Raw genomic sequence first — 24,043 nt, 5'->3', positions numbered from 1 at the left:
CTGTGTGCACAAGACACACAAATGGAGCACACAAATATATATGTGTAGCCAGGCATGGTGGCGCACGCCTTTAATCCCAGCACTCAGGAGGCAGAGGCAGGTGGATTTCTGAGTTTGAGGCCAGCCTGGTCCACAAAGTGAGTTCCAGGACAGCCAGGGCTATACAGAGAAACCCTGTCTCGAAAAACCAATACATATATATATATATATGTGTGTGTGTGTGTGTGTGTATGTATTGTGTGTGTGTAAAACATACATATAAAATAGATAAAAGATCTTAAAAATAAAAGGAAAGGAATAACAAAAAGAGGGGGGGAAGAAGAGGAAGAGAAAGAAAGAAAATCAAATTCCTAAGGAAGAGAATAATGGAGGACTCCAAGGAAATGGCAGTGAGCTGACCTAAAAGTTCACAGTTCAGAGGTACAGAAGTATGACAGACAACAGAAAGATACATCCCCAGGAAAACACTGAAACCCCTGACCTCTATTGGGGAATCACACTGCCAGGCAATGAGGGACCTGTGCCATAACAATAGACACAAAGAAAGGCAGTCAAATGAAAAAAAGAAAAGGAAAAAGAAAAAGTCAGGTGCTAAATATTAAATCTATGTAAAAGTTGAGTTCTATGACAAAGAGTAGTATGATTTTATGGTAGAAAACATTTTATAATCATATAAAAATAAATAGCAAGTTCTATGTATCATTAAATATTTAAGTATTAAAAACTAAGAAGACATGACGACAAACAGAAGGACTGAAAAACTGTCCCTAGAAACCAGGAATGACAATAAGAAGTAACTTAACATGCTTTCCCTTTCCCTTTTTTTTGGGGCGGGGGGGGATTCGGTTAGCAAGAACTTTATTGAGGATTTTTGCATCAATATTCATAAGGGATATTGGTCTGAAGTCTTCTATCTTTGTTGGGTCTTTTTGTGGTTTAGGTATCAGAGTAATTGTGGATTCATAGAATGAGTTGGGTAGAGTACCTTCTGTTTCTATTTTGTGGAATAGTTTGTGAAGAACTGGGATTAGATCTTCTTTGAAGGTCTGATAGAACTCTGCACTAAACCCATCTGGTCCTGGGCTTTTTTTGGTTGGGAAACTATTAATGACTGCTTCTATTTCTTTGGGGGATATAGGGCTGTTTAGATCATTAACCTGATCTTGATTCAACTTTGGTACCTGGTATCTGTCTAGAAACTTCTCCATTTCATCCAGGTTCTCCAGTCTTTCACTTTTACAATTTCCTCTGTAAGTTATTTCAGCAAAGATGAGAATAAAAGTCAGTCTTGACATTGATCTATCTCCTGGTGGCCTACAATTATGTCAAAGTGTAGGCCCCTAATAACCAAAATATCAAATAGTCCTAAGGAAGGACTCAGCATAAGGCTTATCAAATTCAGAGAATCCAGTCATGTCTCTCAATTTCATGAAAGAGGTGGCTTAAGTCTCTACTTTACAAATGGGCTGGAGGTACCTTAAGTGGACCTAAGGCCACAAGAGTCACACATATGGTCAGCCGAGAGACTACTCCTAATTTCTGAATTAGTCTTCTGTACTTTGAGGGATCACTGATCATCCCAGAGAGTAATTTCTGAGCCTAATTTCTTATAGGTTAAAGTTGAATCTAAAATATCGTCAAGGACTAGAATACTTACCGGCCCATGAGGAAATGAGGTAATGACATTAAGAAACACCCTAGGCCCATAATCACACATCCAATACCAATCATGATAGGTCTGTGCAATTTTGTTCCAAAGTAACTCACGAGTATAATCAACAAAAGATTTCCTGAGAGAGGGGAAATGAGAATGCACGGTTTAATAAAATATCAGCAGCTCTTAGTCAACTGCCTCTCCAGCATTTAGACTCTAGGGTTCATTGTTTAACATCCACATGAAGAATACAGGGAGAGGGGCTTAGGATGTTTTGGGCATTGTTTTAATATATAAAGCAATTGTGGTCCTGAGGGAATAATCTTTTCCCCTCTGGAAAATACTAAAGCTCTATTCAGAATCACCCATCCTTGCTAATGGCTAGAAAAGCAAGTGTAGGCCTGCACGTCACCTCTGATCTCTCCTCTCATGCCTGCTCTATGCAGATTCAAATGTGTTCATGTTTTTTAGCTTACTGTTTAAAACCACCTTTCTTGCTCAACATGGCCAAGCTGGATGCCTGCTTCTATTGTCATTTCTTCCTTTAGAGGACGTAATACTGCCCAGAGTCCTAATGCTCCAACCAGGCCTTAGGTCTACATTGCAGGAGTCAAAGGGTCAAAGCAAAAATTCATCTTTGTGGTTTAGGAGAAAGCGTGGTTTACAAAACTTGCTGGGGAGCCCCGTGTTGACAGAGATGCCTTTGATAAGTATGTTTGGGAATCGAAAGAACAAGCAGGACCTGGTAGCACACACCTGCCATCTCCAGCTACTGGAAGGCCAGGAGAAAAAGTGCGCAAGATCAAAGTCAGCCTGGGATAGAGTGAGTGAGGTCAAGGTAATCCAACATAACTTGGCAAGAACATTTGTTGCTATCTTACTTTAAGTACTTTAAAGACAATTTCACTTTGAAGAACTATGATTAAACTGAGACAAGAGACACCAAGGGCTCTGTGCTACTTGGTTTATTAAGAGAAACTTCCCCTCTTTCACTGTTGTATTTTATTTATTTATTCATTCATTCATTCATTCATTCATTCATTTATTTACATTGATTATATTATTTATTTACATTTCAAATGCCATCCCCTTTTCTTGTTTCCCTTCCAAAAAAAAAAAAAAAACCCTATAGTTTATCCCTACTCCCTGCTCCTATGAGGGAGCTAATCACTCACCCACTCCCACCTCACTGCCCTAGCATTCCCCTACACTGGGGCATCAAGCCTTCATAGGACCAAGGGCCTCCCCTCCCACTGATGCCTGACAAGGCCATCCTCTGCTATATATGTAGCTGGAGCCATTGGTCCCCACCATGTGTACTCTTTTGTTGGTGGTTTAGTCCCTGAGAGCTCTGAGGGGGCTCTGGTTTTTTGATATTGTTGTTATTCATATGGGGTTGCAAACCCCTTCAGCTCCTTCAGTCCTTCCCCTACCTCCTCATATCCCAGTTTATCACTAAAAATCAGGGGCTGTGAAGTTCATTCACCCTGCTTTGGATTGTGTCTGACAGAATTCAAACACAGGAAAGAATCCTTATTTTCTCTAGTGACTAAGCAAGGAGAGCCATCAATCCCACAGAGTTGGTAAAAGACAATAAATATTTGCTCTCTCCTTTGGAACACACATTTCCCATGTCTCCCAAAGCAATCTTCTAAATTGCCAAGGAAAACCCTTAGCTTCTCTTTGAGTTATCAAATGACAGAATTAGATATTGCTGCTCCTAATCTTCTGACACTTGTCAGAAAAAGGGAACCCTGTCAGTGAATACAGAAATAATTAGTTGCCATCATAGGTGTATTTAAATAAGGGGCTTCTTCACACTAAATCAGGCTATTTCATCACCATTAAGACGCATGTAACTCGGTCAGATTAAACAGCATAATGCAGGACATGAGGAGAAAATGTCAACATATAAAAGTAAGTAAATGTACAAATAACTCACCAATCTCAAAGCTCCCATTGATAAGTCCAACTATAAATGTGGGGATATCAAATTGTCTCTCTATTTGTGTGAGCATGGAATTCATATAAATCCCTGAGAGTGATTTGGATACATATGCACATGTTAATGCCAACAGAAACATCTAGGAAGGAAAAAAAATGTTTAAGAAAAAGGAGAACAATGTTTTCTGATTATCTGTGTCTGCCATCTACTGACAACGAAGCTCCCACAATGAGATGGATGACTGTGCCCAACATAAACATCCCAGAACATGGGATAAGTTCCTAGCACCCACATTGTGGTTCAAAACCATCTCCAGTTCCAGGGGATCCAACACTTTCCTCTGGTTTCCAAGGATAGCAGACACACAACTGGTACATCAACATACGTAAGGGCAAAACATCTACATACACAAAATAAAACATAAATTTAGGGAAAGTAAAACATCTTAAAGATGGAGGGGAAGGTATAAATTAGAGAGAGAGAGGAGTTGTCTGGCATGTGTAAGCACCTGAAGTTAATCTCTCATACCAGTAGTATTGGATAGCCCAGAAAGGTAAGCGCACACACATACACACACACACACACACACACACACACACACACACATGCAGGCACAGTTGCAGGCATTCTCCACCATACATACACCCACATACACATGAACAGAAAGAGAGACTGAGAGAGATGAGAGAGATAGCTTAGAATGTTTTTTATCTTCAAAAGTAGGACTACTAATACCTTTTCAGATGGAAACACTAAAGTATAGACAGGTTGCATAGACTGCACAAAATGACACGTATAATAAGCATGGGGAAGGTTAGCAGCCAGGGGACCTCAGAAGCATGTGAGAACTGAGGGATAACCTAAGGGGAGTTGGCTTCCAATAATTCGTCTATCATTGCAAGTAAGACTACTTTCCAGGACCTGAGTCTGAAGCCTCTTTTACATCAACATATGGATGTGAATAAAGATGAAACTAGCTTTTGATAAGAGGCTGCAGTTTAGCAAAGATGTTTGAGGGATGCTACAGAATTTCCTGGGTTAATGTAAGTGATGTAAACTTAACCTAAGTTCACATTCTGTGATGTAAAGATGCCCTTGCAGCTTAGGAGAAAAATCGTTGTCTCCAAAATACTGAAAAAAACATCAAAGCAGCCAACAAAATGGACTGTTTATTTAAGAAACAATGACCATTACGTTGCCAATGATTGAAGAAGATATTTGTCTGACTGATCAAAAAGCCATCTTTACGTATTAATCAACAGAGTGCTTCTGTCAGGAAACTGTTCCCTAGCTGTGACCTCTGACCTTCTGTCAGGAACCCCTAAAGATTGATCTCTGATCTCAGGCTAAGTTCCACCTGAAAATAATACAAACTTAAAACATTTTAAACCCACCCTCCTTTAAGGCACTCTGAATCAGTGGTCCGCAAACTTCCTAATGCTTGTGACCCTTAATACAGTTCCTCATGTGCATTGACCCAACTATAACATTACTTTTGTTGCTACTTCATAACTAATTTTGGGACTGTTATGAATTGTAATATAAACATCTGTGTGACCCCTTTGATAGGAACATTGGACACCCACAAAGGGTAGTGACCCACAGTTTGAGAACCTCTGCTCTAAATCACTTTGGTAAATTTTCTTGGCTGAATAATCCTGGAAAGACATCTATAAACATAAAACCATCTTCTTTAAGGCAAGGCTTTCATGTTAGAAAACTTGATGCAAACTGAGTAATACTATAAGCACTTTCAATGTTTGTTTAAAAAGACTTCCACTAGTATAAACATACATACATAGGAAAATTCCATACCTTGATCTTAGAAAAGCATCTGACCCCATGGGTTGCAATCCTTTTCTCTGTTTCTCCCATGTTGTTCTTCTGGTTGTCTCCAGATGACTACTCTTTAAACAGTCTTACCACTGTCTTTCCAAGAAAGCAGACAGTTATCAATTAAATTATTTACTGAACTGTAATATGCCATTCATTAAACAAAAGAAAATCGGGAAAAAAATAAAACAACAACAAACAGCAAGTGTTTCTTAAACAGCAAGTGTTCCCTTAAGGCTAGGGTATCTTAGTCAGGGTTTCTATTGCTATGATAAAATACCAGGACTAAAAGCAAGATAAAGAGAAGGTTTAGTTTAGTTTACAGTTCTATATCATAGCTAATCACTGAGGGAAGGCAGGGCAGGAACTCAAGGCAGCAACCTGGATTCAGGAGCCAATGGAGAGCCCATGGAGGAACACTACTTCCTGCTTGGATCCTCATGAAGTGTTAGGCTTGCTTTCTTATATAACCCAAACTGCCTACCCTGAGAATATCCTACACACAGTGATCTGAGCCTTCCCACAGCAATCATCGATCCATAAAAGGCACCACAGGCTAGATCATTGGTCAATCTTATTGGGACATTTTTTTCTAAATTGAGGTAACCTCTTCCCAAATGACTCCAGGCTGTGTGGAGTTGATATAGAATTGCCCAGCACAGGAGGTTCAGAGGATAAAATGGTTGATCCCTAAGACTGAGGACCTCAGTTTGAATTCTTAACAGCCAAGTAAAAGCTGGGCTTCTCAGCATCTGCCTGGTTATAGGCAATATTTGCAATGGCAAACAATAGGAGGATCCAGAGAACAAGGTCACTGCTGTGTACCAACCAGGCACACTTACAGAATCATTCTAAAGGAAGACATTCAGCACTGCTTACAGGTCTCCATAATATGCACATGCATACATGTACACTACACACATACTTATGTATACACACAAATCCATACACACAGACCCAAAAAGTACATTTATAACATAAACACACACACACACACTCCCAATCTCTTGAATAAAATCAATTTAACCAGTATCTTCAATATTATAAAATTATTTAGGTGGTTTTTATTTATTCTGTCATTGTAAACACCCGCATGGAAAAAGATTGGGTTTGTTGGATTTCTAGTGAAAAAGCCTATGCAAATAACTATGCTCATTTCTTGGTTCTATTACAGATAGCTCTGGGATTGCTCATTCCTTGGTTATATTAAAGATAGCCTTGGCAAAAAATACAAAATAAAAACAAAACAAAACAACAACAACAAAAAAGATAGCCTTGGAACTTGAACTTGTTAGGCTCTGACCATAAGCTAATGACAATGTGGTTATAATAAAGCTTTAGCCAAAACAAATGAGACCATGAAAAAGGTGATATGCTTTGAATTCACTTGAAGGCTTTCGCCTTTAATAATGCAAAGACATTGATGCTTTCTTTATACGAGTAGCACTGGGACTGTGCCTTTCATAGTGACTGACACCTTAGTTCTTAGAGAGCCTCATACCTGGCCATGGGACCCTCTCACAAATTTCTCTACAGTTAGAGAAGTTTATGTCTTCCAATCCCACAGGAAGAGCTCCCGTTGAGGACTAGGAATGATGAGAATGCCTATCCCAACACTGTGCAGTATAGCATAGCCTAACAAGAGAATGGCTTCCCATCACATTTTCCATTTGTCACTGACTCCATAAAGTCACAGAAGGATGAAGTCCAGTACACACACTGACGCTTTGTGTCATCATAAATAAAGTTCAAAGAAACTATGCTCAGCTTCTGACTCATAGAAACCCAAAGACATTCATTTTACACTGAGCCATTAATGTGGTTAAATGTGATATAAAAACAACAGAAAAGAATGCAACGATATCCATTGTGTTCGTACAAAATCTCTGCCTCACTGAGCCAACAAAGTCTGAGTGTCCAGGCTTCTTTCCTGAATTCCTTGCATTCCAAGACTTCCCTGGAGTCTCACAAAGAGTAACACACCGAGACACTGTTGAGTCAAAGAATCCTAGGGAGACACAGAATTTTAATTGTGAAAACAACCTAAGTAAAAACAGCAAATACATCTACCATCTGTGGACGAATCGAACAACTCTGTGTTTAAAAATGTAGAGTTTAAGAAGAGACCAGTCACCTAAACAGAGAACTAGATGTGGTTATTTACGACCTACATGCTATGTATGGGTGAACATGTCCATCTCTGTGTGGGCAATATATTGGTACAAGTATTTATATGCAATGCAGAAATTAAATAATTTGAGCTCTATTCAACTGTTCCAGCCTCATCAAACTTGACTTATTTTGTGTCTTGAAAATAGATTTTCATCATCATCAAAGTAGTTTTATTTCATACTTATGCTACAAAATTTATTTTAGCATATCCATATGATTTCTAAGCATTGTCCACAGCACTAATATGTGAAAATGCACTGAACAACATCTATTCTACAATTAATACAGAATGGCTCTAAGGTTTTAAAACATCAAAACCGTTTGCCAGAGTTCCAGATCCCAGTCATCACTGAGCAACTCTGTATGACTCTAGTTCTTTTTATTGCCTTGCAGTTACAACAAATACTTTTTGAACACCTACATGTGCCAATCACTGCATGAAGCACCAAGATTCAACAAAGAACAAGGCAAGTTTGTTGTTCTGTAGAAAATTGAGGTCACTCAAGATGCCTCAATCACCAGAGAAAGATCCTTAAACCCAGATCCCTCAGAACCTATGCTTCTCTTGGGAAAGATAAATATATATGTGTGTGTACATGTATATATATATTCACATTGTGCTTGAAATATAGTGATAGATGATAGATAGATGGAGAGAGAGAGAGATGTATGTACACTGTGATACATATGCTGAGGTATAACTGATTTATTGTGGACATAGGGAAGAAAATTCACAGGATATGGATTAAAAATACAAGGACTATCTTGGCAGTTCTGAACAGACATACAAATGAAACCCCCAAACTCAAGGCTCCCACATGAAACTTCAAGTTCATTTAACTTTCTAAGAGGGCTGGATATTGATTTTGGAGAGAGTGGTAGAAGGAGGTTATTTGTAGTAAAGAGGAATCTCATGATTTAAAACTATACGAAATATAGAGTAAGCATCCAACTCTGAACTCTCCTCCCCTGCCTCTTTTTCTCATCCGTGGTACAATCTCTCATCAGCCTTTCTTTCTTCTGTTCCTCTCTGCTCATGCGTGAGCTCAGGTTGGTCACCCTGCCCATCAGTGAGAATGAACTTACTCCTCTCCCATGTCACAGTTGTCTTTGCTTTTTTCCATGGCTTAAAATGTAACAGCTCTAAATATCTATTTTTAATTTTTTTCAGCAAAGAAAAAGTGGGTCTAGTTCCCAGAAGATCATTGGACATTCTTTCTGTGAGCACACGGTAATTAATCATCTGGGTAGTTTTTATCACCACCTTGAAGATTCTTTTGAAAATACTTTTGTTGTTTCAGAATTTTATAAACAAGTGTCTTAACTGTAAATAAACCATATGAATCCAGGCACCTAATAACAGATTCAATGTTAATAAATGAACCTCTACTTTCTTTTAATGTGCCAACATTCTCTGTGAAAAATATTATTCCTTTTCAGATGCATTTAAAAGATGCCTATAGGGAAGCAAAGGCAAAGAAACATCTGATCAGTGATTCAGAAAAAACATGTAACCTGACACTGAACCGTGCCACGTTCTGCTACTAAACACTTTGAACCTAAATGAGAAATGTGCAAGAGTAAGTGCCAGCCACGTGAACGGTGTCATTGGTTAGCAAGGCATTGTTTAAACAATGACTCCTGCTCCCAAGATCAGAGCATACAGATGCATCTATATCAATCGTCAATGCTCATGAAAACAGCATGCTGTACTTTTAATTAAGCAGAGAAAAAAGAATGTGATGTCTCCTTCTCTTTAGCATTCACATGAGGGGAGGGAGCATAGCACATGCATTCTCCGGCAAAAGTAGCCACAAATCTAAACCATTTTCATTGTTTATTTTCAAGATTTATGATGGAATGTCTGCACTTGAACTTTTTAAGAATACAGCACAGAATTATTAAGTAGGTGGCTGAACTGACTATGAAGCAGATCTATAGAACAGTAGCTACCTTGCAGTACTGACACTAGACTCACTGAGTAGAACACTAGGGAGGGACACCCTTTGGTTGGTGGTCCTTAGAAACACCTGAAACACGGGAGAATAGAACTCTATACAATGTGAATAAACATGCTCAGTCACTCTCAGTATCCACACAGTTTGTATTACCAGAAAACACATGCTGTTCATTCCACCTACTCTGTACTACTGAGTGAACGAAACAAAGGCTTTGCTTTACCTTGGCCAAATGAGAAGTACATACATGAAGAAGTACATACATGAAGAAGCTTTAGAAAATGGTGTTCTCGCTGGTGACGGAAAAAGAAGTTCACAGCAAATGTCTCATGAAAGGTACCTGTTTCCAGAATCCTCGGATTACTTCTGTGAGAGACAGCCTATTGGGTGCCTTCCAGCTGAAACACTTTCAACCAATACCAAGCGGAGGAAGGACACAATGACTTGTTTGATTCATAGCAAATGATTTTACACTTGTCAGCTCCTTCCAATAAGAAATCAAAGGAGACAGTACTGAAATCCACCTGTTAAGCCTGACATGCACAGGGACACCACTTTTATTTCCTACATTTAAGGTACATGGAATATGCCCTTCGAGGAAAACGTAACCAGACATCAAGAACATTACCCATTCTTGTATTTTAACCATGCAAAACAAGACGAGCACACAGACAAACCATCGAGCCACTTTGTGACTGTGAATGTGTTCTAAGTTTGGATTAAGAAGCAGAACAAGAAATTTGATACACCAGTACTTCCTTTAACAGAACCAGCAGTGAATAATATTAATGTCACTTCCTGCATGAGAGAGAGAGAGAAGAGAGAGAGAGAGAAAGAGAATGAGGAGATAGTTGCAGGAGATGTCAGTTTTCCAGTTTTCCACACTTGAGACACGTGCTTTAACCAAAACCTTACCAGGCAGCTCTAAGCTCTCTAATGTATAGTCCTGTTAAAACCCTGCAATTTCTGGCTAAAGCAAAAAATCAGGCCCAGCAAGTTTGAAGAATACTCACTCTTGATACCTAGTTGCTTCAGAGTTTGGTCCATGTCTTTATCCCCTCATGGCTGCCTTGTGCTTGCTCTCAAGAGGTCTCAGAAAAGCTATTTGAAGAGACAGGTCATCAAGTGGTAATGGGTAGGTATTGCTGTGATGCAGTCAGTTTCAGGGAAAAATATTGATGAAAACTATTCTCATGCCTGTAATAAATAGTGTCACTTGGGAGCAGTATAATAGTTTAACCAGTTGTGCTTTAAAATAAGCACAGGTCTTAAGATCTATCTGTTTGTAAACTATCTACATGCATATGGAAAGCCACTCATATTCTATCTCTATCGATGGAACAGCATCTTTCTTTTTCAAAATACTGGTAATAAAATAGAGTTCGTGCTAAATACCAGAAGAATAGTCACAAAGGCAAAAGAAGAGTTAGGAAGTCAAACTGGAGAGCAGGCTGAAGGCTGTATCAGAAAGGGAAAGCACTGGGATGCAGAGGCTTTAAGACCTCAAGGACATAAAGCCACCATTGGAGGCTAAGAAGACTCTGATATTTCTCCTATCCTCTACAATCCCAGTGTCACACAAGTATTTCCCAGTAATACAATTTAAGAGAGTTACCTAATGAACATGGAACCTTAGTCTTCAGAGGTCTGTCTCTGAGGTAAAGAGCTGAGAGAACATGGGTGACAATGGATGTGAGACCATATGAACACCAACCAAGACAACCATAACCCCCACTGCAGCATTAAATATGCCTAATGCACATTATAAAATGGGTACACAAGCAACATTGAGCCAATGGTATCTATTTGCTGCTACATAATAGACTTAAGTCCTCAGTGTTATTCTGACTCAGATCAGAAGACATCTCCTTGCATGTTTCTGCAGCTCTCAGTTCTTACACTCACATCTTGAGTGACACTAAACACAAGGGTTTGCCATCATGTCAACTGGTTTCTTTATTGAATGGGATGCATGAACTCAGCCACAGTCATCAGATCTTCAAAGAGCACAGTCTGTCCACAAGTAAAAGACCAAGCGTTGGAAGGATAACTTCCAGGAAATCTACTTACCAAAAGAGACTAGCCATCACATTCTGAAACACCTGCTTACTTGCAGCTCTAGGTGATATTGTGGACTCCAGCTGTGGTGTGTGCTTTTCAGTTGAGTGACTAACACACAAGAAATGTCTCAAAGAGTCTTTGTTCCTGAAGGACTGTTGCTACACTGGAAAGACAGCTCTGATCTCATTTAGAGAACACATTATTTTGATAAAGTTGGATACCATGGGAGATTATAGAGAACAGAAAATAAATATCAACCTGATATATGCTTTACAAATTTCATGCATTTTTCTGGAAACTTTTGTCATACCGGTGCATTAAATTCTCCTAAAGTCCTATGACTTGAATACTGTCACTTAACTTTAAAGATATATGGTTTAAAGGACAAAGGGGTTCAACAACTGCCTGATGTCACATAGATCATAATGGCAAAGCCAATATTTAGCTCTGGAGACTCTTACTAATGGCAGCAACCTGACCCTTCTCGGGTGCATGTGTCTATGTGTACATCCTAAGCCAAAATCTTCTAAATGGGTTTACAGTTAATTTAATTTTAATTCTCCTTTGGAAATTTCTATGTTGCATTCTGTAAATATCATTGGTGATTTTTTTCTGGTTAAGAATAGTGGCTAAGCTAGAGAACTACTACTTGAGAGCCCTTCTCCTTGGTCAGAGGACTGTGCATGGGACTCTAGCACAGACATCAGGTAGCCCTCGAATCCTTTCAACTCCAGCAAGGGATGCAGAAATTCTGCTCTGGCTTCCAAGGGTGCACACAACACGCACACACACACAGACAAATAAATAGGAGAAATCCTTTTAAATAAAAGATGAAGGGCACACAAGCCTATAATCCCAGCTTTAACACTACAGAGGGAGAGGCAGGATAGTTTGTTTTTATTATTATTATTATTATTATTATTATTATTATTATTATTATATGTTTTCTTCATTTACATTTCAAATGCTAACCCCTTTCCTAGTTTCATCTCCAAAAAGCCCCTATCCCCTCCCCCAGCCCCTGCTAGTTCAGAGTGAGCCTAGTCTTCCCAGTGTACTCCATGCTAAGATACAGAAAGTGAGCCTGCCTCAAAGGAAAAAATTAAAGACAGTTGGAAAATTAGCGTTACTATAATTTACTTGACTCTTTAATATTATCAAGAATACTACATACTTCTGAGCAAGATTAATGTATGTTAACTCTTTTTGCTAATTATTATCTTTGATTTCACACAGGGCATGTGTCAAGTCTCCTTATTTGCTCTGCTCATTTGCTTTTATCATAGATTTGAGTTTAGTGAGTCAGTTGAAGGCCATACTAAGTCTCAGCCCAGAGCCACTGAATGACCAAATGGTTCCCTGAGACACTGGACAGAATGTCCTGCCGCCTGCATATATTAGATGTCACAGCAGTATATATAGTTCAGGCTTCTATGTGGATGATGGAAAACATCACATTCACACAGGGAACATTGTGAGACTCTGAATAAATACTGGGGATAATCAGAGACTGGTTTCATCAGACATGTGTATATATAACTTGTCATTCATCAGCATCATGCTTCGGGTCATTAGACAACTTTCCGTGTTCATTTGTGGCCATGTGCCTTTGTGTTTGCATGTCTCATGGACTATTGGATAAAGAGGGGATGCTTGAGGAACACTGGTATTAGCTAGAACATCTGGAGCTTAAGAAAAATAGTCTGATAAATTGCTTTCTCCTGATGCTCACGAGGCAGAGAAGGGGAGGGGACCTGGGTGGGAGAGGGAGGGAAAAGGAGGAACAGGATCAGGGAAAGGGGGACAAGAGAGAAGCCCTGAGGGCCAAGAGAATGAATGGAAATAAGCAGCATGGGGTACCCTTTAGAAAGTACCAGAGACTCAGGAGGTAAAAGATTCTAAGGACACAGTGGGGGTGACTTTAGCCAAAATGCCCAACATTGAGGAGAGAGAATTTGAAGAGCCCACCTCCAGTAGATAGACAGGACCTCAAGCTGATGGACAGGGTTATTAACTCACAGTCAAAATTTCTGACCCAGAACTGTTCCTGTCTAAAAGAACTGCAGGAAAAAAAATAGAGAAGAGACTGGAGGAAAGGAGGTCCAATGAACAACCCAACTTGGGATACATATCATGGGAGGGAACCAAGCCTGTTGCTATTACTGATGCTATGGTGTACTGTGGAGGGTACAGCAGTTCCCTGAGAAGTTCTACCAGCAGCTGACTGAGATGGAAGCGGATATTTACACACAACCATTGAACTGAAGTCTGGGATCCCTGTGGTTGAATTATGGGAAGGATTGAAGAAGCTGAAGGGCAAAGCAACCCCATAGGAAGACCAGCAGTCTCAACTTACCCACTACCTAGGGAGTTCCTAGATACTGAGACACCAACCAGGAGCATACACAGGCCAGTCCAATGCCCCTGGCACAAACACAAGTGATATCTACCTGCTCTTAATCCTCAAGAGACTTGAGGCCCCAGGGAAGGGGGAGATTGGGGTGGGGAGCACCCTCTCAGAGGGATGGGGGGAGGAGGAATGGGATGAGAAACTGTGCGGGAGGGACCAAGAGGGAGGGCAACGACAAGAAAGTAAATAAATAAAATAATAAAAACTGAAAAAAATAAAATTTCATTTTTTGATTAAAAATTTTAATCTAGTACCTCAAATTAGACTGTTTTATGGTTCAGAAATCAGTATTTGGAAAGAAATTGTATATACCTAGGCATTTCAGACTTGGAGAAATATCTGCAAATAAAGATATAAAAACCTATTCTCTTATCTCCTCAAATTTAAAGAAAGTTAACATTGTAAAAGTTTATTGATTGTTAATAAGCATCTGTGGATGTGAAATTTGAAACATTATGAAACCAGCTTTTTCTGATTTTAACAGCTGAACATATATAATGAATGCCAAGCTACAACTTGCTATCTTTGAATTTACCAAGTAATTTTCACACACAAAGTTAATTGACTACAAAAGTGCTTATCACTCATTAAGTAACATCATATTTAAGAAAGAAGACATTTGTTTGTAGTAATTATTGCTGGATATCATTATCTCTACATTATCCTAGACAAAACACATTAGGTGGGGTCATCTATTTAAAAACAATCATTTTAGACATTAGTCAAAAAATATCAGTAACAGTAAACTTTGGAGGTCAAATTATATAAAAAAGAAAAGGCGGGGATGTGGAGAAAGAGGAACACATCTCCATTGCTTGTGGGATTGCAAGCTTGTACAACCACTCTGGAAATCAGACTGGCAGTTCCTCAGAAAATTGGACATAGTACTACTGGAGGATCCCGCAATACCTCTCCTGGGCATATATATCCAGAAGATGTTCCAACTGGTAAGAAGGACACATGCTCCACTATGTTCATGGCAGCCTTATTTATAATAGCCAGAAGCTGGAAAGAACTCAGATGTCCCTCAACAGAGGAATGGATACAAAAAATGTGGTACATTTACACAATGGAGTACTACTCAGTTATTAAAAAGAATGAATTTATGAAATTCTTAGGCAAATGGATGGACCTGGAGGGCATCATCCTGAGTGAGGTAACCCAATCACAAAAGAACTCACACAATATGTACTCACTGATAAGTGGATATTAGCTTAGAAACTTAGAATACACAAAATATAAGATACAATTTGCTAAACTCATGAAACTCAAGAAGAACGAAGACCAAAGTGTGGACACTTTGCCCCTTCTTAGAATTGGGAACAAAACACCCATGGAGGAGTTACAGAGACACAATTTGGAGCTGAGACTAAAGGATGGACCATCTAGAGACTGCCATATCCGGGGATCCATCCCATAATCAGCCTCCAAACGCTGACACCATTTCATACACTAACAAGATTTTGCTGAAAGGACCCAGATATAGCTGTCTCTTGTGAGACTATGCCGGGGCCTAGCAAACACAGAAGTGGATGCTCACAGTCAACTATTGGATGGATCACAGGGTCCCCAATGGAGGAACTAGAGAAAGTAACCAAGGAGCTAAAGGGGTCTGCAACCCTATAGGTGGAACAACAATATGAACTACCCAGTACTCCCCAGAGCTGGTGTCTCTAGCTGCATATGTATCAGAAGATGGCCTAGTCGGCCATCAGTGGAAAGAGAGGCCCATTGGTCGTACAAACTTTATCTGCCTCAGTACAGGGGAACACCAGGGCCAAGAAGTGGGAGTGGGTGGGTGGGGGAGTGGGTGGGGGAGTGTGGCAGGGACTTTTGGGATAGCATTGGAAATGTAAATGAAATAAATACCTAATTAAAAAAAAGAGAAAGAAAAGGCAAAAGTTAAAAAAAAAAAAAAACCCAGAGGCTGCAGCCTTAGTGGTTCTAATAAGTGCCATACAGAATAAAGTAATGAGAGGGGGGAAAAGGAGAGAGTTCCAACTTTGATATTAGGAGTGTTCCACAGTTAGGTGTATCTAGGGTGTAATGGGACATCTCACAGTTGATCATCAACATAGTAGATGACCTTAACACTCCAATTCAGGATGACTGGCCACTGGATCAGAAGAGGAGAGATTTAGTTGCCCTGCTGCATCTCAGTTCTGTAACCCCAATCTCTTTAATTATTAAAAATTTAGTTATTGTTGGTGAGAAACCATATATATATGGTTTCTGTGCATGAGTACAAGCACAGGTGTGCCATGGCACACTTGTAGGGGGCGGGGGGTCACAGGACAAATTTCACAAGTCTGATCTCTCTTTCCATTGTATGAGGTTTAGAAATGGGATTCAGGTCTTCGAGCTGAGTGACAAGTGCCTTTACCAACGGAATCATCTTACTAACTACAAACCTTTTCATTCTGTCACTTAACCTTGTTTTCCTGGCTCACATGACTGACAGTTCCAATCGTGTCTCCTTAAAATGTCTGCAAAACTAATTATTTCCAGTCCTGTGATGATCTCTTCCTGCTCTGAGAAGTAACCACACACAGCACTTGTGATTTCCTACTCACAGCAGCCATGACAAGGTCTTGTATACAACAGTTGATTAATAAATGATCATTTCCATTACCTATAGTCGTATAAACAATTCTATGCAGATATACTCCACTTGTTGTTAAGGAACTTCTGCTTCTCAATAATATCTTATAAACGTCACAGTACTTCAGGATCGACATTGAAATAAAAATAGGCAACCCTTGAGCAAGTACTGCCTCTCATTGGACACACCAGTGCACACCACTGCCTCCCACCCATTGCAGAAACAGAGGCACCTATTTACTTTTCATTTCAGGGGAAAGCACGAGGTTCATGGAGGTGACATTCCACAGAGAATTAGGGTGACAGTAATCCAGCATGACAAAACTGACTCCAGTCAGTGTTGGAGATTGAATTTCATATCTTGTATTACTTTTAAAAATATGTCTAAGAGAGTGAGCAAGAATAAGAACCAACTAGACTCTTACTGTTGGGTATCTTGGCAATTTTGTGTAACAAAGATTTGTGTTCATTTGTGCTCAGAACGACTGAAGGATATTCTTTGTAATATCATTGAAGTTCTGGGGGGTATCTCTGGAATCATCACAGTTGTAGGGTGTGGATTGTGTCAAAGATGAGCACACTTGCAGACACAGGAGGTACAGGCGAGATTCTCTCTGGTTCTATAAGGATAACTGAATTCTCTTTGCTGGACCTCAACAGTTCCATTGGATAATGAATTTTTATTGTCATAATACAAAGCCATGAACCTTATTATTAGATGCACCTGTTTTATCTGCATCTCTAACGAAGCCTGGTTGCCCTTCCAGAAGCTTCTCCTCCTGTTATATTTGCAGCATGGCACCAGGAATGTGATTCCCAGACACTGAGGTCAAATGTAGATTCCATATACGGTTCCATTTGGTGTAAATACCAAGTACTTGGCTGAGACTTTATCCTCTGAACTCAGCACATTCAGGTGGCATTTATACTAATGTATTTTCTTCATTTTTGAATTTCTGTGCTTGTGTGCATGCATATGCGTGTGCATGTGTGTGTTTGTGTGTGGCTGAGTGCATGTGTGCATGAGTATGTATGTACGTATACATGCCATGTGTGCACTCTACCCATTAAGCTATTGCCCCAGCCTCCCATCTTAGAGCTTCCTACAGAAGGGCTATATTGAAAAACACATCATCAGAGCTGCCTTTCCTCTGGAAGATAATGACTCTGTACTAGAAGACCATTTCCAAAGGTTAGGCAGCCTGCAGAGCTCTACGGTGGATCTCAGAGGGAACAAAGGCCTCTGATACCCTCCAGTTTGTAACTACCACAGTTTTGAGATTCTTTAATAAAGTCGTAACTTTGGGGCATTTCTACTCAGGTGACCCCTAGTGATGATTTTCTCTACTATTAACATAATGAATAGGTATTTGGTAGATTCTAAATCCATCTGATTTCATCTGTTTTATGTATTTCATATCATGAAAGCATGATGTGGTTGCTTTTGGGGTTTTAAGCCTTTTCCCATGTTTGATTACAAGACATTCAATCATCCATCAGACGCAATAGTCTCATCCCAATGCATAAGTGCCACATACTCGACGTCCAGAAGCCACCTCAAAACAAGAACTCATCACTAGGTCACTACGGTGACAGAAGTTGAGAATGCCTAATCCAAACCCAAAGATCTGAAATCCCAAGTCCAAACTTTCTGAGCAACAGCATGACAATGAAGTGTAAAACTCCCCTGCAGCTGTAGTCACAGGCTGTGAAGCACCTGATGTGAATGCTGGGAGCTGAGCTCTGGTCCTCTGCAAGAGCAGCACATGTTCTTAACCTCTGAGCCAACCTTCCAGGCTCAAACATATTTAAAAGGACAAATAAAGATCTACCAAAGTGTTAGTAGCTGAAAAATGTTAATATATACATGTATAAACATTAAACATGTACACACACACACAAAGAACTCATATGCCTTGAATGACATCAGAGGCACAAAGTTGAAAGTAAAAAGTTAAACAGCAGACTCAATACATCCAACTCTTTTGGACTGCCAAGCTTTCTGAAGGTCTCATAGGTCAAAAGGGATTGACAGCATTGGTCCAATCACATCCTCCTTTAGTAACCATGGAAACGCAATGCTAAAGTAGTCCATGCTCATAGAGACCTGCTACAGCACCTCAACACATACATTAAAAACTAAAGTTTCCATTGTTTTAAGCAGGTGCATATGTTCACTAACTGCTTGCTCACCTCTCTGCCAATTCACAAAGGACACTCGGCCATCGATGGCTTTGTCGACACAGAGTTTTAATAAGGAGATCTATTTAAGCTGGTTCTTGAGGTATCAGTGTTGCTTTGTAAATTCTTATTTTGATATAACCAAAACACTTATCATTAACATTTTATATTTAACACTGATCAATACCAAATACATGATATGCTACTTATATTCCAGTCATTGTCCCTTGTACTAATAATTCTCCTCTTAATTTTCAGAAAACAATTAATTACACTTAGTTATTGGGAGGTTTGTGTGTGCATGCATGCATGCATGCATGCGTGTGTGTGTGTGTGTGTGTGTGTGTGTGTGTGTGTGTGTGTGTGTGTGTGTGCTCTCAGGATTTGACTCAGGTCTTCATGTATGTTAGCAAGTGATTATTGCCTACCGAGCCCAGCCTCTTTTTAGGTTTGTTGATATTTTCCCAAGACCCAATCCACTCTAGACACTGTTTTTATGTGACTATCTGTACTTTCTTTAGATAAGAAGCAATAACTCAGCCTTGTCTAGGGAAGAGGGCGATTCTTGACCATTTACAGAGAATATCATAGGGCTGAAGAGATGTCTCCTTGGTTACGAGCACTTGCTGATCTTCCCAGAACATACATCAGATGGTTCTGAATCCCTCTAACTCCAGCTGCAGGAGATCCAACACCCTCTTTCAGCCTCCATTGGCATGAACACACTTGTGGCAGACACAAAGACATACATACTTAAATCTGTAGTTAGAATTTTCTAAGAATGTCAGCTTTTCCAAACTCCTGTCAATACAAAATATCCAAAGTCCCATGAAAAGGGACAAATATGACACAGTTTGAGTGGGACTCCTGTTTGAATGATTTGATGTCTTTCCAAAGTGGGAAGACTCGAGATATCCCTTTGTTCCAGTATTGGTAAGCTGAGCTTTGATTATGTGGTTCGTGTAGACCTCCCAATTCTATCAGTATCAAGATACTGATTTCCCATTTGTTTCATGGGATGTTTGTATGGACGTCTATAGATCATACAGCCTCTTGTCTATCTTGATTCACTAGTTTTCACTTCAAGTGAAAATTTAAAATTCATCCAGTTGTATTAAATGCAGCAGATGAATTTCTGTGGTAGGATGGGTTTCCCTTATCTCCCAATATAGACTAGTTTAAGACACAAACATTCATATTTTTATTCTATTTAGTGGATTACAGTCTACATCCTTGATCATTGCAGTATTTACTTTTCCCATTTCTGAGACAAAATATCTGACAGAAGCAATATGAGGCTGAAGACTTTTGGCTCAGACCTTGAGCATGCAGTCCATCATGGCGGGGAGGTGGTAGAAAAACTGAAAGGTGGCTGTCTCGTTGCATCCACTGTCAGGAAGCAGAGAGATGGATGTTCATACTCAGCTTACTTTCTCCTTTTCACTCAGTCTGGAAAACCCTAGTCCATAGGATGGTGACTACCACCCATGTCCTTTCCATGACCATTGAACATTCATGATGTGTCCCACAGATACATGGGAGGGTGTGCCTGTGTGTGCATGTGGACGGGGGGGGGGGCGCAAGAGAGTACACACATGCACATACATATGAGGTTCTATTTATGTTGAGAATCTTCCTTGATTGCTCTCTACCTTGTTCCCTGAGGCAAATTCTCTAATGTGAACCCCACAATTCAAGCTTGCCAGTTTACCAAGGGAATCCTCTGTCTCCAGGGACTATCTGCCACCACACCTGTCCTACTTTTACACAGTTCTGAAAATTCGCACTCCAGTCTGCATGGTTGCTTGGCAAGCACTTTATCTACTGAGTCGTGTCCTCAGTCCAGCGGTAATAATTGTTTAAAATGACAAGGCCAATGGAAATGCAAACATCATGGGATTCTTAATTAAAGTGTCAGAGAGAACTCTCTGAAGTGGAAAACCTCAGTGCTGGTGACTCAACGGTGCTTTCCGGGCTGTGAGGGCTTTTCAGGCTAAACAAACGTTTTCCAAACAGGCCTTCTGGAAATTTTGGAAACATTTTTATAGTTAGCATTTGACAAGCTTGTGTGCTTATATTACACCCTTAGTTAGGAACAGGAAGAGAGTAAGATTGGCACTCAGCTCACTTCCTCCTGTTTTATTCTGTTCTGCAATACATTCAGGGTGTGCCTTCACTCATTTATCAGTTTCGGAGACTCGCCTCTGTATGGCCACACTTAACTTTCTACATAGGTAAACAAACGTTGATTGTAATCTGAACACCATAAGGCAATGCTTCAATTTCATCTATTCTAAGCTACATTTCCTGGGTCAATGGTTTCTGGAAACCTACAAGGAAGTAGCCTTGTAACCTCTTGTGAGGGACATTTGTTAAGAGTTGGCAAAGCCACAAATACTTCCCTTCTACAACCATGTTGAAGGTAACACTGTTATATGTGAAGCAATAAGTCAACAAAGATGAATACCCGAAAACAAGGCAAATTGATCCAGCACAGATGGCAGTGAAGAGGATAAATGCAAGTTAAAATAACAACAAAATTCTTCTGATACATGCAAAAGTCATTTTTGGCAAGAGTTTATAGGGAGCTATCAACATTCTATAAATATGACACTACATAGAATTAATGTCAGGACACTGAACAGGCAGAGTGTCATCTCCAGGTCATCAGGAAATTGTAAAGCAGCTCCCTAAAGGACATTATTTTTTTAATTGCCCTTTTCTTACTGCTTTTTTTAAAATTTTTTTATTAGGTATTTTCTTCATTTACATTTCCAATGCTATCCCAAAAGTCCTCACATACCCTCCCCCTGCGCATTCCCCTACCCACCAACTCCCACTTCTTCTCCATGGCATTCCCTTGTACTGAGGCATATAAAGTTTGGAGGACCAATGGGCCTCTCTTTCCACTGGTGGCTGACTAGACCATCTTCTGATACATATGCAGCTAGAGACACGAGCTCTGATGGGGGAGGGGGGAACCTGGTTAGTTCATATTGTTGTTCCACCTATAGGGTTGCAGATCCCTTTAGCTCCTTGGGTACTTTCTCTAGCTCCTCCATTGGGGGCCGTGTGATCCATCCAATAGCTGACTGTGAGCATCCACGTCTGTGTTTGCTAGGCCCTGGCATAGTCTCACAAGAGACAGCTCTATCAGGGCCCTTTCAGCAAAATCTTGCTAGTGTATGCAATGGTGTCAGCGTTTGGAGGCTGATTATGGGATGGATCCCCAGGTATGAGAGTCTCTAGATGGTCCATCCTTTAGTCTCAGCTCCAAACTTTGTCTCTGTAACTCCTTCTATGGGTGTTTTGTTCCCAATTCTTTTTTTTTAATATTTTTATTGGGTATATTCCTCGTTTACCTTTCCAGTGCTATCCCAAAAGTCCCACATACCCTCCCCCACACACTCCTCTACCCACCCACTCCAACTTTTTGGCCCTGGCATTCCCCTGTATTGGGGCATATAAAGTTTGCAAGTCCAATGGACCTCTCTTTGCAGTGATAGCCAACTAGGCCATCTTTTGATAAATATGCAGCTAGAGTCAAGACTTCCGGGGTACTGCTTAGTTCATACTGTTCTTCCACCTATAGGGTTGCAGATCCCTTTAGCTCCTTGGTTACTTTCTCTAGCTCCTCCATTGGGGGCACTGTGATCCATCCAATAGCTGACTGTGAGCATCCATTTCTGTGTTTGCTATGCCCCAGCATAGTCTCACAAGAGACAGCTATATCTGGGTACTTTCAGCAAAATCTTGCTAGTGTATGCAATGGTGTCAGCATTTGGAGGCTGATTATGGGATGGATCCCCAGATATGGCAGTCTCTAGATGATCCATCCTTTCGTCACAGCTCCAAACTTTGTCTCTGTAACTCCTTCCATGGGTGATTGTTTCCAATTCTAACAAGGGGCAAAGTGTCCACACTTTGGTCTTCATTCTTCTTCAGTTTCATGTGTTTTGCAAATTGTATCTTATATCTTGGGTATACTAAGTTTCTAGGCTAATATCCACTTATCAGTGAGTACATATCATTTGAGTTCTTTTGTGATTGTGTTACCTCACTCAGGATGATGCCCTCCAGGTCCAACCATTTGCCTCTGAATTTCATAAATTCATTGTTTTTAATAGCTGAGTAGTATTCCATTGTGTAAATGTACCACATTTTCTGTACCCATTCCTCTGTTGAGGGGCATCTGGGTTCTTTCCAGCTTCTTGCTATTATAAATAAGGCTGCTATGAACATAGTGGAGCATGTGTCCTTCTTACCAGTTGTAACATCTTCTGGATATATGCCCAGGAGAGGTATTGTGGGATGCTCTGGTAGTATTATGTCCAATTTTCTGAGGAACCACCAGAATGATTTCCAGAGTGGTTATACAAGGATGCTGTCCCTGTGCCCTCTAGTGAGTCTGGCTAAGGGTTTATCTATCTTGTTGATTTTCTCAAAGAACCAACTCCTCATTTGGTTGAAATGAGGAGTTGAAACTGGTTGAAACTATTCAAGCTCAAGTGCTTGAATAGTTCTTGTTTCTACTTGGTTGATTTCTCCCCTGAGTTTGATTATTTCCTGCCATCTACTCCTCTTGGGTGCATTTTCTTACTTTTTTTTCTAGAGCTTTTAGATGTGTTGTCAAGCTACTAGTGTGTGCTCTCTCCAGTTTCTTCTTAGAGGCACTCAGAGCTATTAGTTTCCCTCTTAGAAATGCTTTCATTGTGTCCCATAGGTTTGGGTATGTTGTAGCTTCATTTTCATTAAACTCTAAAAAGTCTTTAATTTCTTTCTTTATTCCTTCCTTGACCAAGGTATCATTGAGAAGAGTGTTGGTCATTTTCCACGTGAATGTTGGCTTTCCATTATTTATGTTGTAATTGAAGATCAGCCGTAGTCCCTGGTGATCTGATAGGATGCATGGGACAATTTCAATATTTTTTTATCTCTTGAAGCCTGTTTTGCAACCAATTATATGGTCAATTTTGGAGAAGGTACCATGAGGTGCTGAGAAGAAGGTATAACCTTTTGTTTTAAGATAAAATGTTCTGTAGATATTTGTTAGATCCATTTGTTTCATAACTTCTGTTAGTTTCACTGTGTCCCTGTTTAGTTTCTGTTTCCACGATCTGTCCATTGATGAAAGTGGTGTGTTGAAGTCTCCCACTATTATTGTGTGAGGTGCAATGTGTGCCTTGAGCTTAACTAAAGTTTCTTTAATGAATGTGGCTGCCCTTGCA

The 24,043-nt window shown here is 40.0% G+C and overlaps 1 protein-coding gene across 5 annotated transcripts in view; it reads right to left on the bottom strand.

Annotated features, from left to right (window-relative positions):
- The window catches only part of LOC110296298 (solute carrier organic anion transporter family member 1A5), an 82,957-nt gene that overhangs the window by 31,977 nt on the left and 26,937 nt on the right, over positions 1–24,043 (bottom strand). The window contains exons 1-4 of one of the 5 annotated variants that reach the window (XM_085839801.1): positions 9,826–9,880; positions 5,415–5,524; positions 3,597–3,738; positions 1,658–1,790 (exon numbers count right to left, since the gene is read on the bottom strand). The exons of 1 other annotated variant lie outside the window; for it this stretch is intronic. In XM_085839801.1, the coding sequence (XP_085695927.1) occupies positions 1,658–1,790; positions 3,597–3,738; positions 5,415–5,474 (335 nt within the window). In that variant the 5' untranslated portion in view covers positions 5,475–5,524; positions 9,826–9,880. Of the gene's footprint in view, positions 1–1,657; positions 1,791–3,596; positions 3,739–5,414; positions 5,529–9,825; positions 9,881–24,043 lie in introns of those variants that run through there. 3 more of the 5 variants (XM_085839799.1, XM_085839800.1, XM_085839803.1) reach the window with 3 other exon arrangements.

The sequence above is a fragment of the Mus caroli genome, unplaced genomic scaffold (assembly GCF_978045245.1).
Source record: "Mus caroli unplaced genomic scaffold, Mus_caroli_1 scaffold_7, whole genome shotgun sequence".
Lineage (NCBI taxonomy): Eukaryota > Metazoa > Chordata > Mammalia > Rodentia > Muridae > Mus > Mus caroli.
This window is presented reverse-complemented; position numbering and strand designations above follow the sequence as displayed.